At 37.2% G+C, this 18,470-nt stretch overlaps 2 protein-coding genes across 3 annotated transcripts; one reads left to right on the forward strand and one right to left on the reverse strand.

Moving 5' to 3' along the window:
- Nucleotides 1–5,097: 5,097 nt before the first annotated feature.
- On the reverse strand, nucleotides 5,098–6,650 carry LOC136268942 (complex I intermediate-associated protein 30, mitochondrial-like). 2 transcript variants are annotated; one of them, XM_066064419.1, is made up of 4 exons: nucleotides 6,396–6,650; nucleotides 6,162–6,253; nucleotides 5,382–5,462; nucleotides 5,098–5,337 (listed from the first exon to the last, which is right to left on the reverse strand). In XM_066064419.1, exons 1-4 carry the CDS (start codon nucleotides 6,622–6,624, stop codon nucleotides 5,158–5,160), a joined length of 582 nt encoding a protein of 193 aa, XP_065920491.1. In that variant the 5' UTR covers nucleotides 6,625–6,650; the 3' UTR covers nucleotides 5,098–5,157. The 2 variants fall into 2 exon arrangements, with proteins under 2 accessions (XP_065920491.1, XP_065920490.1); XM_066064418.1 differs by having other exon boundaries at nucleotides 5,382–5,561.
- A 30-nt stretch (nucleotides 6,651–6,680) lies between these two features.
- On the forward strand, nucleotides 6,681–9,164 carry LOC136236770 (uncharacterized). Its single transcript, XM_066027009.1, has one exon. The coding sequence runs from the start codon at nucleotides 6,681–6,683 to the stop codon at nucleotides 9,162–9,164; it is 2,484 nt and encodes an 827-aa protein (XP_065883081.1).
- Nucleotides 9,165–18,470: the final 9,306 nt, after the last annotated feature.

Here is an 18,470-nt window from a genome sequence, read left to right on the forward strand (position 1 = left end):
AGAATAGTCAATAAACTATCTAATAGAACAGTCACCATATGTAACAAATCCTCCACCACTGGCCCATGGGCACACTTAGTTATGTAGCTATAGCCTACAAGGATTCTTTTGCAAATCAAGCTTTTAATTGATCAATGCATGTAGACCACTTAGAAAGTATGATATATCACTATGATTATTTTTAGATATTTGTGCATAAAACTACTCCACATCAAAATTTTCAGTCTTAAAATACCAATAGCATCTGTGATCCCTGCTTTATATAGCTACCTACTATCCTGCTCATGGTGCACCCACCCTTGTCAAACCCTGGATCCACTATTGTATATTGCATAACTCTGTAAAGATTATGCATTCATTGATACTAATTTCTTGTCTCATTTTACTTTAGTCAATGCTTTAGTGAACTAATGTGTGGTAGCTACAGTACAATTTGAGTAAAATCAAGTTACCTATATATGTGAGAATTCATACTATATAGCTTCAATTAGCTAATGCATGAGCTAAGTGGCATACGGTATCCAGACATTCTCTTACAGAAGAATGAGATATCTACTGAAGATCCATCCAGGGGTGTTTCCAGGGGTTTCATGCAGGAAAATGCAGGAAATCCCTTCGTGAATTTTAAAACTATATTAAATTGAAACATTGCATGCATGAAAATTTGAAACTTTGTGTTTCCAGAATCTGGAATTTATGAAACAAGACACACTTTTAATAAAAGCCTTTATCTCAGTTAGCTAGGTAGTAGATTCTCACATGGCAAAACTTGCGTACAATCAACAACTTTGTATGGTGAAAAGATCAAGATATTTTATTATAAACTATATTCTAATATAATAGTCATGCACTATAGCACTTATTGCTGTAGTGAAAACCCCTTTTCAAAATCCTGCGTTTATGCCCCCTGGCCACCAGATACCCTTCCCTCTACTCAAATGACAAGAAAGCCATAAGCTACATTATATGTGACTGAATTTGACAAAACAAGGCTTCCACGCACATCCACTTTTATGACTTTGAAGCACCACGATTCAATGTGGGAGTATGCCATTATTTTCAAATTTGGACCTAGTATTTTACGATGCTATGGAAGAATTGTTGGACCTAGTATTTTACGATGCTATGGAAGAATTGTGTAAAATTTTTAGGTCAATAGCTTACTGAGTAGTCTATAGTTACAGTTAATTAAAGTCAGAAAATTGGATGTGTGTGGAAGCCAAATTCGGTCACATATACTATAGCTCCTGAATATGACAGTCCCAAAAAGCTATTATGTTGAGTGTACACTTCATGTTCTTGCACTGAGACTCATGAGTATATAAGAGCCAGATTGATATAAGAGCCAGAGCCTCGATCATGTGCTTGCAGTGCTTCCACAATGAGAGCCAGATTCTGTTATAACATTTACTCTGTATAGATGCCATGAAATTTTACTGAATAGGTTCTCATGATCAACACTATATAGCTAATTTATTTTCTTCAGAAGGTTCTAATCAAACAACTTATTATATGATCAGAATTAAGATGTATATAACAAAGCAAGGCACGCACACTAAAAATGTGGACATGAAAAGTAGGCATGTCACACATAGCGCAGTTGTAGATGTCTTCAGGGGTGGATCTATAGGATTCACAAGGGGATGCTAATAGCAGGGGCGGATCTAGGATTTATAAAAGGGGGGGGGGGGGGGCTAATTCAAGGTACTAATCTCTTGGGTGGAGGTCTGGGAGGTGTACTTTGCAAAGCATGCTGGAACCAGGGGGGCCTGGGGGCATGCCCCCCCTGAGGAAAGTTTTGAAATATAGATGCTAAAATACTGCAATTTGGAGACATTTCCACATAAAAATACATATTTCTACCTGTAGATATTTTATATACTGCCTTTAGATATATATATATGGCTCTTTGCAGCATTTGCTAGTGGAAAGGTTTGGGTAGGTTCAGACTACCAAGCACATGGTGCACCCATCACAATTGCATGCATGATAATGTTGAAACTGGAGAATTTTGAAATTTGAATGATACGAGATTGAATCTGAGAGCATTTTCAATAGAAATTGTGTAATTAAGCACACCGGTACTGGTAATAACTACACAAGTAGATGAACAACCCTTTTAAACAGACCAATGCACTTCATTGCATGTATAGGTGCAGGAAGATTTCCATAACAGAACTAACTATTATGCTTACACTGAATGTTCTATTAGAGTATCTCAATCTTGTACACCTCCAATGCTGATCCGGGTCCTTGTTGCATAATCTTTAGTATAAATCCACTAAAAATGCCTTGGAAAGATGTTTATAAAGTGAGTTTATGAGTATTTGTATTATTAGTGGTCATATAATTATGCTAAGACAAAATTTCATTATAATCCTTAGCATATTGATCAAGTAAAGCCTAAAAGTGAAGGGGGGAGGCTTCAGCCCCCAAAGCCCACCCCCTAGATCCGCCCCTGAATAGGGACATTTATAGTGCATGGGAGCCAAGAAAAATTGGTAACTGGTAAATGCAACAACTATGTAATGCACTCTGCAGAGCATATAGAGAATACTTTATTTAGAGGGACATATTCATACTTTTGCAAATCTTCTGAGATTGAATTGTGCGGTCGACTGAACTCTATAGAACAGGAACAGCATAAATTATAGTGAGCCACTGCAAGTGACATCACCAGTCAGTGATTGTCATATGAAGGGCACAGCATCAATGCTGCAGTATAAATTGATTTCAAGGGTTACGTAATGTCCAAAAGCTGTAAGATGTTATTAGCTTATAGCTAGCTATGCTAGCATTATGTAACTGTAACCAGAATATTTTACTAAATCTATATGTTGCAACTGCATTCATGCTTTCAAAAATGTTTCACCAGGGAAAGGCACTTGTGGTTGAGAATTTCCATTTCATACTGTATTATGCTTTTGCATAGAGCGTTTCTTTTGGGATGCATTAACTAAAGAACTACCTGTATGTATTTTCTTGCAGTAGATTTAAGCAAGAGTAAATATTTACTCTTGGTTTATGGGATATAAGGTCACATTTTGTTTGCATAAGGCTAGACTATAATATAATAGTATGGAAAGTGAAGCTTGATCAATAAGTAAGGGTAATATCTACTTGTATATTGTGAGAAAGATATGCACAGCCCCAAGAACTGTAAAGTGATGGTCACTCCAGAAAATATGTAGTAACCATCACAACAATGAGTATTATAGATATCGCTTTGTTTCTGCTGCAGCGTAGAATTAATGTTTTAGCTGCAAAATTAGGGAAGGATTTTAACCCAAGCATCAAGTTTGTATATATTATATACCCATAACCAAAGCAAGTTTCTTTTGCAGAGTATACAGGAATTGATGATGTTTAATCCAAAAAATGAATGAATGAATGTGTTACAATATACTACTCTCTTAACGTAATACATCAAGTGATTAGCCAATAGAATTAGTATTACACTTGTGTGTCAAAGTTCTTCAACAAAAATCTGTAATACTAATCTGATTGGCTGAAGTAGTGTGGTGTGTTTTTGTTGGATGTACATGTCTGATTTGACAACCAGTGTTACTATAGTGATAGATGTCTCATAGCATAGCAACAATACAGCTGCTAACCATAGCAACAATTTTATAGACAATGATTACTAAGTGTGATCATTCTTATTTTTGAATTTCTGTTGCTTAATAACAGTTGCTATATATGGCTGTCAGATTAATTTGTAATAGGATGGATGGCTGTGGTATTCGGGATTAATAGTTCTCACATTGTAAACAGGAAGGAAATGGTGCTTGGCTTTACTTTGCACTATTTACTCCTTCCTGTTTACAATGCTCGCACTATTAATCCTGAATACCACAGCCAACCTTCCTATTGCATATAAGAATACCACATAAAAAGTATAAAATTTTGAATGGTGAAGCACACAATGGTGAAATAGCTAGCAGTGCACAGGTTTGAAGAATTAACTGAAAATGTTTTATTTTTGCTCATGATCATGGGCAGTTGATCTTTGCATGTTCCTTATAGAGATTTAACGATGTGTTCTTATAGTTGATTGTTCTATTAGAGTATTTGATTTTTAACAGCTTTAATTGTTACTCTTGGATTGTTCTTTCCATCTTTTCATTACCCATGCATGTATATGTCTAAGATGTAATTGCACTTGTACAATACACTCATAGTTAGCACATCAAAACTTTTGGGGGTAAATCATCCTTCCCTTAATATCTGCCCTTCCACGTTCTTGTAAAAACTTGTTCTGAATGCAGTGACTGCTCTATGTAGTAGTTAACCATTCTATTGATCTTACAAACCATGTGTGATAGGGCATCATGTAGAGTTCCTTGGGCATACTGCACTCACTTGTAAGGAATGCATCATGTATTGCTTACCAACAACAGTCAGTTGTGCATGTAAGATGTGTGACAAGCAGGGTCCGTGAAGTAGTAAAATTGCATGACAAATTTGACTGAGTTGTACACAGTATAGCACATGCGGACATAGCTACATGACAACATGCAACCTTGTGTGTTGTATATAGCTACAGTCACTGACTGACAGTAAAATTGAAGTGCACTGATGTACTTTGCACAAAGTGTGATGTATACCAGCCTGATAAAAACAACTAGTTATGTACAAATTGTGTGTACACTGGCAACTATGCAGCAAGTTTTACACCACTTCATTTGCCAATTTCCTGATAATCAAATACTCTAATAGAGCAGTCAAAGCTTTCACAAGTGTCAGGGTATGTAGTTTAAAACTTATCTGTTGTAGCGTAGCTATTTTTTCATGACAATTATAGCTAGCTTATGTACAGCATACTACTGCACATATGTATTTATACATTATGCCACTAAACTCATTGTCAAAACCAGACATGGTCAAAATTTTAACTACACTTCATGGACTTGTTCGATTCATTTATTAATTGTTTATTAAGGATTTACAGCACAAGTTTTGAAGGTCTCTAGGACACCTGATCCTATAGCCTGTTATATTATGTACATATAAACAAGAGTTTATGTTATATAGTGTTTAGGGAATATTATGAACTCTTGATATAAATATTAGTAACGTTGTGCATACCAATTAAGATTATTTACAGAAATAATATACAAATGTGCATGTTATAGAATATTACAGTAAACTGTTTATTCATATCTTTTTCAAATAAAAAGCCCTTACAGCTTTAATATGTTCTATTTCCAGTGAAAATGGTCCATTTATCCGATCTACCAGTAATATGCCAAATGTGGTGACTCTTTCCCTAGAAAACTGTAGCTCAACATCCTGCATAGTACCTCTGTCAGTTACAAAGAAATTGTGTAAAGGAATCTGTAAGAAACATAAAATGATATGGCATGCAGTCATTTACTCACCGTGATATCCTCCCAATGTGGTCCCCCTCGTGTGAACATGAAGAACTGCCATACATCATCATCTTTTACCATGCTTTGGTTCTGTATGTTAACAAAGAATTTTCTTCCATCACCTCTAACACGCAACCGTAAGGCGTCATACTCTGATACATCAAAGCAGCCATGATCATACCACGTGCTCTGTCATAGCGTAAAATACAATTAGGTCCATAATAAAATATTGGCTGTTGCTATTGTTCCAGCAGTCATATGAATAAAAATAAAGCGTAGACAAAAAAGGTGAGTGCTCAAATGAAAAAAAAAAAAATCCTTGTTCGGGAATCGAACCTGGGACCTCCAGTGTGTTAGCCCAGTGTGTTAGCCCAGAGTCTTAGCCATTGTGCTACGTGGCTCCGAACTACCCAACTCCCTTAGTTTCTATGAGTGGAATAACTTCTATATAATATTGAAGACAAAGGTGAAGAAGAAACCAAAGTTGAACCCTGAGCTGAACCCTACCCTAACCCTACTTTTCGCATCCCCTAAAGTTGAATGCTCGGGGCAACCTACTAGACGCGTCCCCTAAAGTTGAATGCTCGGGGAAACCTACTAGATACGTACCCTAAAGTCGAATACTCGGGGTAACCTACTAGACGTGTGTCCTAAAGTCAAATACTCGGGTATAGCATACAACTAGTGTGCTTGATAGTGAGAGAAATCTAGTGGTCTACCAGAACAATATGTAGCCCTGACAAAATATTTCCAGCTGCCGGAACAATAGCAACTTCGTAAAATATTTACCTTTCTTTGGTGCGATCTAATTGCAGCATAGCCACCTCGTTTTGCCTCAGGTGGACAATATGTACTGAGGTTACCATGAAACACAGCACCACCTATACAATATACACGTGTTCAAAACAGAATCTAACTTACTAGTAAACTGTATTTAGTTTTGCTACTCTAAAACCGGATATTAGCCAGTAGACTTCAGTTAGCTAACTCTGTAGTGTAAGTTATCAGTTACATTTGTTCTACCTCGTTTATTTCTCTCCAACTTTGCCCAAGAGTGCCCATCAATGTCCGCGTCGCAAATACAGTCCCAGTGTTGCAAGACATCTTCTTTTCTAAAATCCCACAGCATCAATTCTTTGTGATAATCGAACGGCTCACTCGCCTCCTTTACTTCACGAATGTACTTGGCTACTGCAGCACGGACTCCGATGAATAATGTACGTCGAAAAACAACTGCCATGGCGAGGGCCATGGTTAATATCGTATACAAACAATCGATTGTGGGTTTGCAATTTTATGGGAGTGGCTATGAATTTCGCAGCAATAATTGCTGTGTTAACAGCGTTACTTTCTGATGCTATCAGTGGTGAACTAAGCCTTGAGGGTCAATGGATTTCTGAAGACAGTGTATACCATCAGCAAAACATATTCCAAATTCGACAAGGTGGTCCTGCATCGCGGCCAGTTTCATATTCACGTGATTCATCTCCATTGTTTGAAGACCTTACAGTGTACCGGGTGACCGACAGTGGTAGTTCATTTGACAGATGGACAACTGCAAGACTGATAAGTAATGGGACGAACGTATACAGATTGATATCCGACTCTGCCATATCAGACTTGTTTGTTGGGCATGTAAAAAATGACGGAGAGACAATTGAATGGGATTTAATACCTCCATGGAATCGTATGCCGAAGATTGAAAAGGTTCATGTGGTCTTTATGAATCATTTGGATGTTGGCTATGATGGAATATATCCTGTAACGGGCTTTATTGTTGATGTTTTGAATAGGTACTTTCAAGAATATTTTTCCAGGGCTATTAATTTAGCTAAAGTTATCAAGCAATGGAACTCGAAGCTTTCGTTTATTTACACTACACACCCATGGCTAGTCAGCCTGTACTTGGATTGCCCAAATATGGTATTGAATCGACAGGTACTGGAATGCCCTGAAAAAGAAGAGGTTGATGTTCTAATTGATGCTATCAAATCAGGTTATATCGCGATGCATGCTGGAGCAATGAACATGCAATATGGAATGATGAACTCTGACACTGTTGTTGCCTCAGTTCAGATGGTGAAGAACATATATCAACAACTTGGTATAGACCATTCACCTCGTGTGCTTAGTTTACGAGATGTTCCTGGACTAACAAAGAATTCACTTAATGCTTTATCTTCAGCTGGAGTAAAGGTCATTTCAGTTGGCGTTAATCCAGGTACCTCACCTCCAGCCGTCCCTAAACTATTTCAATGGTCCCCAGATATATTAGGAATGTGGCATAAGGGAGGGTATCCACTAAACCCAGGACCAAGCTTGACTAATGCAGGTGGAATCTCTTATGGTGACTGTCTTATCATACCTGACCAGCAAGTAGCACTAGCCTTTTCTTTTCGTACAGACAACAGTGGTCCACCTTGCTCTCTGTCTGAGATTGAACAAACATTTGTCATCTTAGAGGAGCAGTTTCCCGGAGCAGAAATTATGGCTTCAACTCTTGACAGATTTTATGATGAAGTATTATCTGAAGTGAACAATTTACCAAACATGACATCAGAGATAGGGGACACATGGTTACAAGGTATCCAGTCAGATCCTAGAAAGGTAGCAGAATATCGCTCACTACAGAAAGCTTATAGTGACTGTATTGCTTCTACCAACTGTGACCATACTGACCCACGAGTTCAGAATGCTCTCCGGTTTATGATAAAACTACCTGAGCACACATGGGGGCTACCTGGTGTTTCTGACAATATACACTGGAGCAATGAAGAATTCTATAAAGTTTTGTATAAACAAAATTTCCAAGATGGCAAAAACTCATGGCTTGAACAAAGAATATTCACTAACATGACACTTGAGGCTTTAGGGACACACCCACTGGCAAAAATGATGTTAGATGAATTGAAGAAAACTAAACCAACACATATGCCTATAATGGACTGTAAAAAACTCTCAGTATCAAATCCTGTGTATGATTTCACTGTTAACAACACCATGTTGCATATACAATTTGATGAGATGAATGGTTTCTTGTCTGGACTGGAGGTTAGCAGTAAAGGAAAATGGTTGATCAAGAATGCTCCATTCGGACAAATAGTTTACTACACTTACAATGAAACAGACTTCTCAAATTTTGCTATGCAATACGATTATTATGGCAACGCTGGATTTGATAAGCCAAACAGTACAATAAATGCTGATCCAGTCAGTGGTCGATGGTACACTAAACCAGTTGGCTTCTACTACTGTAGTCCTGCTACATTTGTTGTTCACATGGAAATGAAAGATGACTTGTCTCACACTTACTATGGAGCACCTTCACAGTTTTGGATGAATTACACGTTTGTGGACTACGACAGTTTAGTGATGGAGTTGCAGTGGGTGAACAAGACTGCTACTAGACTAGGAGAAGCAACAATGTTTGAATTTTACTTGCCTTCTGCTGTAGAGAAAAACATAATGATACTATATGATAAAGATAACAAGGCATCAATATTTGACGTGGTGCTGAACGGATCTCAGTTGCAACATGGAGGATATGGCATCGAAACCGAACATTTTACAATCCACAGTCATCACACGCAACTTATATGTCCTATACCGTCTATTGAAGGACAACCGACCCCATTTGCTGCCCCTCTTAGTCCTATTATACAAGCATCTGGAGTGGCATTCAACTTACATAATAACATATGGAACACTAACTACCCATTGTGGTACCCACTGATTGATGAAGATGCTGACTTCAAGGCAACATTCACTGTTAAACTATTGTCACAACCTTAGTAACCTTGGATAATGCTGATATATGTTATGCTATACTATAGTTGTATAGATATCCAACTGTGTGATATAACTGTAAGTTGCTTTGAGGGTTTTTGGTGGCTACAAATAAACATGATTCACCAGGTACACAGCAAATGTTTTATGTGCTGTTTGGCTGGCTATATATGCATGGTATTGAATATTTCTCATGTGACTGTGGCGTTCAATACAGTGGTGTAGGTAACATCATGATGCAGCTGCCTCAATACTGAATGAATAGAAGTTAAACAGTACTGCAAAAGATAGAGATACTCTAATAGAGCAGTCAGTTATGCTCACCTAAATTTTCTGGCTACACCTTGCAGTACAATACAACATAACAGCAGCCTCCCCTGCATTGGACCCACAGCCAAACTGCAGGTTTTAGTGTATCAAACTGTGCTTAAGGCCTACATATGTGTGGAGGCAGTGTTGCATTCTTGTTTCCAACTCTAGCCTTTTTCAAGTCAACCACATGAGACCAAATCAAAAATACACTTCATCATTCACTCAGTCACAACAGAGACACACTTTAAAATCCCACCTATTGATGTTTTATTTATTATTACTGAGCAGCCAGCACTGCTGATGTGCTCAGGAAAAAACATCATACATGTACACTATTACAATAATTAGAAATGTTATCTGAGAATGAGTCAAAGTCATTTAAATCAATTAGGAATTGTGGCAAAGAGTTCCAGTCTTGAGCTGTTCTGGAGAAAAAACTTTTTTGGTAAGCTGTAGTAGATGTTGTAGGGAGTATGAAATGGTGCTGCATGATATTGCTTGGTTTCTCTGGTCATTGGAAGATAATTGGTTGGAATAGATAAGGGAATCTGGTTGTGAAGTGCTTTGTAAAATGTCTGCAGTCTGGATATCTTGCGTCGAGTTTGAAGTTCAGGCCAGGAGAGATGTTGGAGCATGTTTTGTCACTGAAAGATTAGCTATGCACAGAGAAGCCAAAATGTGGAGAAGCCAAAATGGAGAAGCCAAAATTTTGGAGTATAAATGAAAAGGATATATTTTAAGGAGATATGTTTGTAACATATAGCTAGTGACATGCATGCATGTATATTCTGAAGGTGGTAGTACCGTGGTACTGTATGAATGCATGGTATAGTAACTGTTACTTCCTTCAGAGTAGTATATAACTACTCCACAAAGATATGTATGAAATGCTCCTGGCAATGCATGGAAATCTTCAGAACGTGCATGGTTAATCACCAGTGTATAGCCAAAGCCATGCATTTATTATCACATATCTCTACCTTATGTCCATCCATATGCACACAACTTCATGCATGATTCTGCTGCATACTATATAGATTGTACGATGCAGGTATCTATATTGTTATTGCTATTGTTATTAAAGCTTTACAGTGACCAGCACTGAAGGTCTGACAGCAACATGTGCTGCATATATATTAATGTACTGCAAATGCTTATTTACATGAAACACTCAGCATTGGTATGTAGGAATGTTTGACTATGCATTTTTCTCAGTTTCCTGGATTACACATGCACACGTTCTCACGACCAAATAAACAGCTTGCACTCAACATGTGATCACAATTAGATCAGCACATGCACTATACTCTGCATGGATGTTGAGTCTCTGAAGTGGCACATGCTAAAAGTATTTGTTTGTTTATTCAATGTTTGTGTATATTTCCTGTATATGTGTGTTCCAGTACAGAAGAATGGCTAGTCCTGACCAAGCATTGGAAATTAATCAATCGACACTTAGTTTACAGCCCAAAGAATTATTACTAATACATGTGCAAATGTATGTGTACATAAATCTTGGGTATTGGTAGCTATACATACATAACCGACGATTAAATTGCATCAATTATAATGCACATACACTGTAATGGTGGTTTGGTATCTCTGGGCACTCATCGTCACAAGTAGCACCAGAATTGTGTCAAGTTCTATGCTGTATTCATCTATTTAGCCATTACCTCTTGTTATTGCATCATATCCTGCATCAACAAACAGTTTTTTGTATCCCTTATATTATGTAATAGCTACCACAATACCACAGAAATGTGAACATGTAGCTACAGCTTGTTTATTTCTGTAAGAAGTATAAACAGTTAGGTGACCACATCAGTCAATGTATATAGTTACAGCTACAGTTGTGTAGTGTAGAACTACTTGACCAAGGAAAAGTGAGTAACCAATTAAAAGCTTTGAATTAAACCAGGTGGGACAGCCCGTGGTAGCTACAGGAAAGTGGAAAGGCCACATATTTAAATGAGGGGAAGGGGGTATGATGTAGCATTGTTTCCTTGAGCAAGACTCTTATACCTTCAGTGTATTGTTTACGGCATTGCTGAAAGAGAGCTTGGCCTCTCTTGATAGCACACACACACACGCACGCACACACACACACACACACACACACACACACACACACACACACACACACACACACACACACACACACACACACACACACAGAGGTTATGGCAAATAAAGTTTAAAGCCTTGTAAGCCTTGTTGCACATAGTTTTATGATGTGACCACTGCATGGATTCATGAAAATAATTCAAAATATCAGTGTTGTACTACTAGTTTTAGACTGGCATTAGTTGACTTCAGTGGGAGACAGCAATCTAGTAGATCTCAACACTACACATTTGTCAGTATTTAGTTGTATTTGTCATGTTAATAGCCAGCGGTGAAAATAAACAGCCATGTAATCCTTTGTTAACTAATCAGCTCTTGATGTGGTCATACACTGTTCCATTAGTATTCTCTTACTTTCCTAAGGTTTCCTAAGGTTTCATCATCACTAGTTGCAAATCACCCTAATTGAACACTCATACTAAAATATTATATTTAAAAATAAAATTTGAAACTTGCAAAAGACATAATAACTCTTCCTTGTGCATTCCAAGTCCAGTACATGGTGATATGCATGCATGTATGTATTTGTTTATGTAGATCTCACTGTCCACTGATTGTGGGAAATTGACAGAGAATGACACCATATGTGTTCTGACTACAAACGTTGAAGATGCAATTACTGATCATGTTAAGAGTAAGGAATGATTGTGTGGGACAAAATTTCATTATGGGAATATGTCCCCAAGTACATGTGGTCTTCATGAATTATTTAGATGTTGGCTAGAATATAATGGAATATGGCCCATAACAGGATTCAATATTTTACAGTGTATTTTCCATGAGCAATTAGTCTAGCTAAGGGCATCAAGTTGGATCCCACCTATTCATTGATCTACACTAGCATGCAATCTGGACTGTCTGCCAAGTTTGGTAGCTCCTATATACAAGCATCCGGAGTGGCATTGAACTTACACAATAACACATGGAACACTAACTACCCATTGTGGTACCCACTTATTAGTAAAGATGCTGACTTCAAGGCAACATTTACTGCTAAACTATTAATTGAAACAGCCTTAGTAACCTTGGATAATACATACGCACTTTGATATATATATTATGCTATAGTAGTATAGTTATGTATGTGTAGCCAACTGTGTGATGTAACTGTAAAATTATAAGTAGCTATAGGTGCTTTGAGGGGTTTTTGGTGAACATGGTTCACTGACCAGGTACACAGCTGATGTTCTACATGCTGTTTGGATGGTTATACACATTACTGAATATTGTTCATCATGTGACTGTAGTGTTCAATACAGTGGTGTAGGTAACATCATGATGCAGCTGCCTCAGTACAAATTTAGTTGAATGAATAGAAGTTAAACAGTCTGCAAAAGATATACTCTAATAGAACATGCAGTCAGGTGTGCATGCATGCTCACCTTCTAGCTATGCCTTGAAACATAATAACATGCTGCCTCCCTGCATTGGACGCACAACCAAATTGCAGATTATCAAACTATGCCTAATGCCCACATATGTGTATAGAAACAGTGTTACATTATTGTTCCAGCTCTAGCTTTTTTGTCAAATCAACCACTTCTTCGTCATTCACTCACAATGTAACAGAAGCACACCATAAAATCCCATCTATTGATCATCAGTGTTTTGTTACTGAGTCCATACAGATTAGTTATGCACACGAGCTGGCATGGCAAAAACCCAAGGTCCCAGAATAAAAAGCAAAGGATTATTTTGTATGCTTTTAAGATACTGCTGCAACAACACTCTAATAACATCCTAAGGAGTATTTGCATGTGGAAATTAAATGACATCATACAATCAAGAACTATACAAGAGTGCTATAAATCTGACTGGAGTCCCATATAATTACAAAGTATAATATTATTGTTGCATGCATGCATGGATATTTTGAATATATATATGTTCTGCTGTGTTCATGCAGAGTTAAAATCTAGCCTATACCATTACATGCACCATGCATGAGCTTTTTCATTTGATTTGGAGTTGTTAATCTTGTGTGTGCAACTAGCAAAATTAATATCTTTATAACCTTGTTGTCAATAATGCATATACTGCCATGATTCATTGCTAAGCGCAGATATTTTACAAGGAGGCATAATTAACATCAGACATGCAAACTAGCGACAGGCATTTATACTCTGAGGCATGCAGTAGTAACTGTGACCTCCTTCAAAGTATAGTAGTGAGGTGTTAATGTTCCCGGCGATACATGGGAACTCTTCAGAGTTGTGCATCATTTTTATAAAGCCATAGGCAATGCCGGATATTTTCAAAACCATGCATGCATGCATGCATGTATTATTACACCTGTATGTCTATCCATGTGCACGCATGACTCTGTTGTATACTATATTATTGTACAATACAGCACAAGTATCTATAACAATCTTCTATAAATATACTGAAAAAATGCTTGTGTAAATAAAACACTAGACAAGTAGCTATATTTGTAGGTGCAGCTGATACTGCATAAGTCTGCATTGGTAGGTAGAAATATTTGACTATGCATTTCCTGGATTGTTTACACACACAGAGTTCTCACTACCAAATAAACTTGAAAACAGCTTGCACTCAACATGTCATTACAATTAGATCAGCACACTCAGTCTCTGAAGTGGCACATGAGCTTATACTAAAACTATTTGTTTGTTTATTCAATGTTTGTGTAGTGTTGTATATATTTCCTGTATGTGTGCATGTGCTCCAGTGCAGAAGAACGGCTATAGTCCAAATGTTAGAATTTAAACTAAATAATCAATCAATGCTTACAGTCTACAACAGTAATACACATGCATTATGTGTACACAAATGTTGAGTATGTGTAGCAATATAGTGGATGATTAAATTGTGCTCTATACACATGCATTGTACATACATGTGCATTTCAACTGGTGAGGAGTCAATCAAGTCATCAATTCATAATTGTCAACATGTTGAGACCTGCGTCGGTTCTGATAGCACTTGTAGCAGCTATAAATGTTTCCGATGAGGCTAAGAAAGAATCCAAAAAATCCTATTGCAGTTGTAATATACCCTAGACATGTCGTGAAGGTGATGGTCTCTGGCTTTTTAGGAGGTTCAAGTGGACGGTGGTTTGGAATCACTGGGCACTCATCGTCACAAGTAAATAGCACCAGAATTGTGTCTAGCTCCACATCATAATCATCTGTGTAAGAAGCTTCAATGATCAGTGAGTTTTCTTGGGGAAGAAGGATCTTAGCATCACCCACTTGACCCGAGCTCTTCATTACATTCCACTGATCTCCACCTCTACTATCCGGATCAGTTACGAATTCACCAATCTTACTATCATTGGTCAAGCTATTCAGATAAGCACTCACAGTATCACTGTGTCCATCATTGGAGTATGTGATATCCTTGACACTGATAGCACAATGAGATGATTTAATACTATTGATATGAAATGATAGGGTCTGCCCAGTCATAAGCAATACTGTTAGGCCACTTGAGGCTCTACTTCTGTAGTGAATACATGGAGGTTGGTAGCCCGTATCTTCACATTTTTGGAGCATAACTGATGATTTCTGTGCTTCCAAGAGATAGTAGCACTGATCACCCGCGTAGCAAGAAATCCATTGTAGCAGAGTAAGCACTGTGAAGAATGATAATAATCTCAAATTTCTCATAGTAAAATCTAGTCAGCTGATAGATATAGCTAGTACTACACAAGGGAACCAGCTAGCGGGAACGAGCTATAGCTACGTAGCGAGTCGCTATTAGCTATTACTAAACTTCAATTCAGTGTTGTCCGGAAATAATATAGCTATAGCTTCAAAAATGACGTCACGTACATTTAATATGCATGCTATGGCAGCAAGCATCATAATAATAAACAACTGTGGTAAGGAACTCGCCATGATGCTGAGTGATATAAGTATTTCACCGGACATTGATATCAAAAGTTTCTATTATGCATGATAGCTATCCCAGTATTAAACTATCCTATTGTTGAATTACATCAACAAACCGGTTTTTGCAAACACCCATATAGCTATTATGTAACAGAAATGTGTATACATATAGCTACAGCTTGTCTATTTGTGTAAAAATAAACAGTTAAGTGATCATGACCACATCAGTCAATCTATGGCTACAGCCGTGTGGTGTAGAACTATTTGACAAAGGAAAGTCAAAAGCTACATAGTTTAATTGGGTTTGGGAGGGGGGAGGTCTGATTACCTGGTACATTTTTATTTATTTATGCTTTATGGTGTGAAAACACCAAAGGTCTGTTGGTAGCAACCAACAGGTTTAGACCAATTTAAAGCAAGGCTAGCTGAACATCAATTAACCACATAATTAATTTTGCTGATTTATTATCTGTGCTTGTATATACTCTTTGTAAGAGGTTTTGCACAGTAAACAATAATAATAATAATAATAATAACAGCTACAACAGCGTACAATTATTACTAACTAACTATACTTAAATTACATAGTTAATTTTAAGTGTTTGAAGTTGGTAATTGGAGGTTTTGTTTGATGACATCTGGAACATGGGTATAAATAGTGTAGAGTACAGTTATTATTAATTCTCATCAAAGTTTCTCAGAAAATGATCCCACAGATATGATTTCAGTTTAGATTTCAACACACAAACTGACATGTTTAAGTCTAGAATTGACATGCATTCCACTAATATTGCTTTACATGTTGTTCAGTAGCCATACAGCTCCATCTTGTGCTAAAAGTTTGGTCAATAGCATCAATAATTTGAGATATAGTCTAATAGAGCAGTCAAGATCGAGATACTCTAATAGAGCAGTCACAGTTTTCTTCAGAGGAGCAGTGTAGCAAGCTATGTATGTATGTTGTAAAAGATATAGTTGGTAGAGGGCAACTATTGTCAGCAGGCAGTTACCTTTTTTTGGTCTTCAATTTTATACAGCTAGGCCATGGCATCACCAGACAAGACTTTCCAGAGTGGAACCCCCCCCTCCCTTTTAGATAGAAAGTCTGGATCCGCCCCTATAGTGCATGTGTAAAAATTGTGACTATTGGTAAATTCATCAAATTTTAATTCAATATGCACCTCAAAAGTCAGATATCCCTCTTATTGGCTTGTGCAATGCAAGGGACTGCTATTAGAACTTGTAGGATATCTGTTATCAACACCTTGGCCCCACACGCACACATGCACCATATTACTGTGTCTACAGGGAATTTTGGGTGTCTGGATTTGGAATGGTGGACTGGAATGGTGGAATGGAACGGTAATTAGGTACAGACCTTCAGCACTTGTGCTGTAAAGCATTAATCAATTAATAGATAAATAATTTCACTTAGTGGTCACCTCTTTATAAAGACCACCTTCTAACACTTTTTTTTTATAAAAAAGACTGTCTTACTTTAATGTATAAATTGTTGTTTTAGAGTGTATCTCTATTGGACAGTCTTATCAATGAATTGTGCACCCACATGTTATGCCTAGAAAAGCCAGAGTGATATCTGATTTATGATACAATAATACACCCATACAAAAACAGCTTGGCTGTACAAAAAAAAGATGTGTTCACAAAACGAACAGTAACTACAATTAAAACTAGGAGCTAATATCTGGTGAGGCCAGGAAATGAATGTTAATACTGGCAACTAACCAAGGGGTCCGCAACTCCCTTGAAATCTCGCACAGCCCTCTTTGAAATCTTGTTGAAATCTCTCCTTTTGAAATCTGAAAATTGTTGTAAAGTTCTGTATATTTCCTGTATACTTCCGTATTTGCAGCGTCATGTATGCTACGTCTAGCATCCCCACAAGTTTGCAGGAGAATTCCATGTATTTCCGTATACTAAGTATCACGTGATGCTATTATTATGGATATCTAAGATTTCAAATGTTCTGAAATCTTGCCATAATTGCTTGAAATCTTGAAAAATCGCAAAGGTTTGAAATCTTGTACAGGATTTTTCAGAGTTGCGGACCCCTTGCAACGCAACTAACTATAATTTACAATAATCTATATAACATTGATCCTTTATCATTGACTCATGCAGTCTGACTATATACATTCCTGATTAATTCACTACATGGCCCACCACAAGGAGGTGGGTAGCATGGAGCCATTATGCATACTCATGTAAGTTTGCATGCACACATACACGCACGCATGCACACATACTTTACATAACAATAATAATTATACACACACCAGAAAAGTGGTGTCCATCCAGGTTCACATCTATATTATGTGTGCATAAATTCTATAGCTTCAATGTGTTGTTTCGAAAGAGAGCTTTGTATCTTGATAACATGCTTTTATAAACATCATCATGATCTCTGGAGTTGGTCAATGACTCAATGCATGCAAACATTCAAAACTAGTGTAAAAATAATTTTAAAAGTTAATTTAAAACATGGAAATAGTGATTACTGAAAAAAATTAAAGAAACAAGAGTCAAACAAACCAGCATGTTAAACACACAGATCTCTATTTGGACTCAAATAAACATTCATACAGAAGCATTCTTAGTACTTACCTGCCCCTGATTTATGGAAATTACTGCTTTTCCTAGTTAGCCTCTACCATATCCATTGAGTCCAAATAGAGATCTCTGTGTGTTTAACATGCTGGCTTGTTTGACCCTTCTAGTTAGTGTTAACAAACTACTATTGAATGTATACAGCTTTGATAAGCTATCCCAACTATAGGCAACATGTAGCATGCTTTTGACTTCATCTTTGCTAGTGGACCTAAACTTATTCCAAATCAACTTCTAAGACTTCTTTAAGGTTGGAAGAGATTTCTAAGGTGGTGTTTAGTTGAGTGTTCTTTTGGGATTTTGGAAAAAAAAACAAGGGCAACCTCTATTATGAACCACTACTGTGGTAAAAAGTACTTTTATCAGGTCCTTTTTTGACTTCATCTTT

The sequence above is a fragment of the Dysidea avara genome, chromosome 10, assembly GCF_963678975.1.
Source record: "Dysidea avara chromosome 10, odDysAvar1.4, whole genome shotgun sequence".
Classification (NCBI taxonomy): Eukaryota; Metazoa; Porifera; class Demospongiae; order Dictyoceratida; family Dysideidae; genus Dysidea; species Dysidea avara.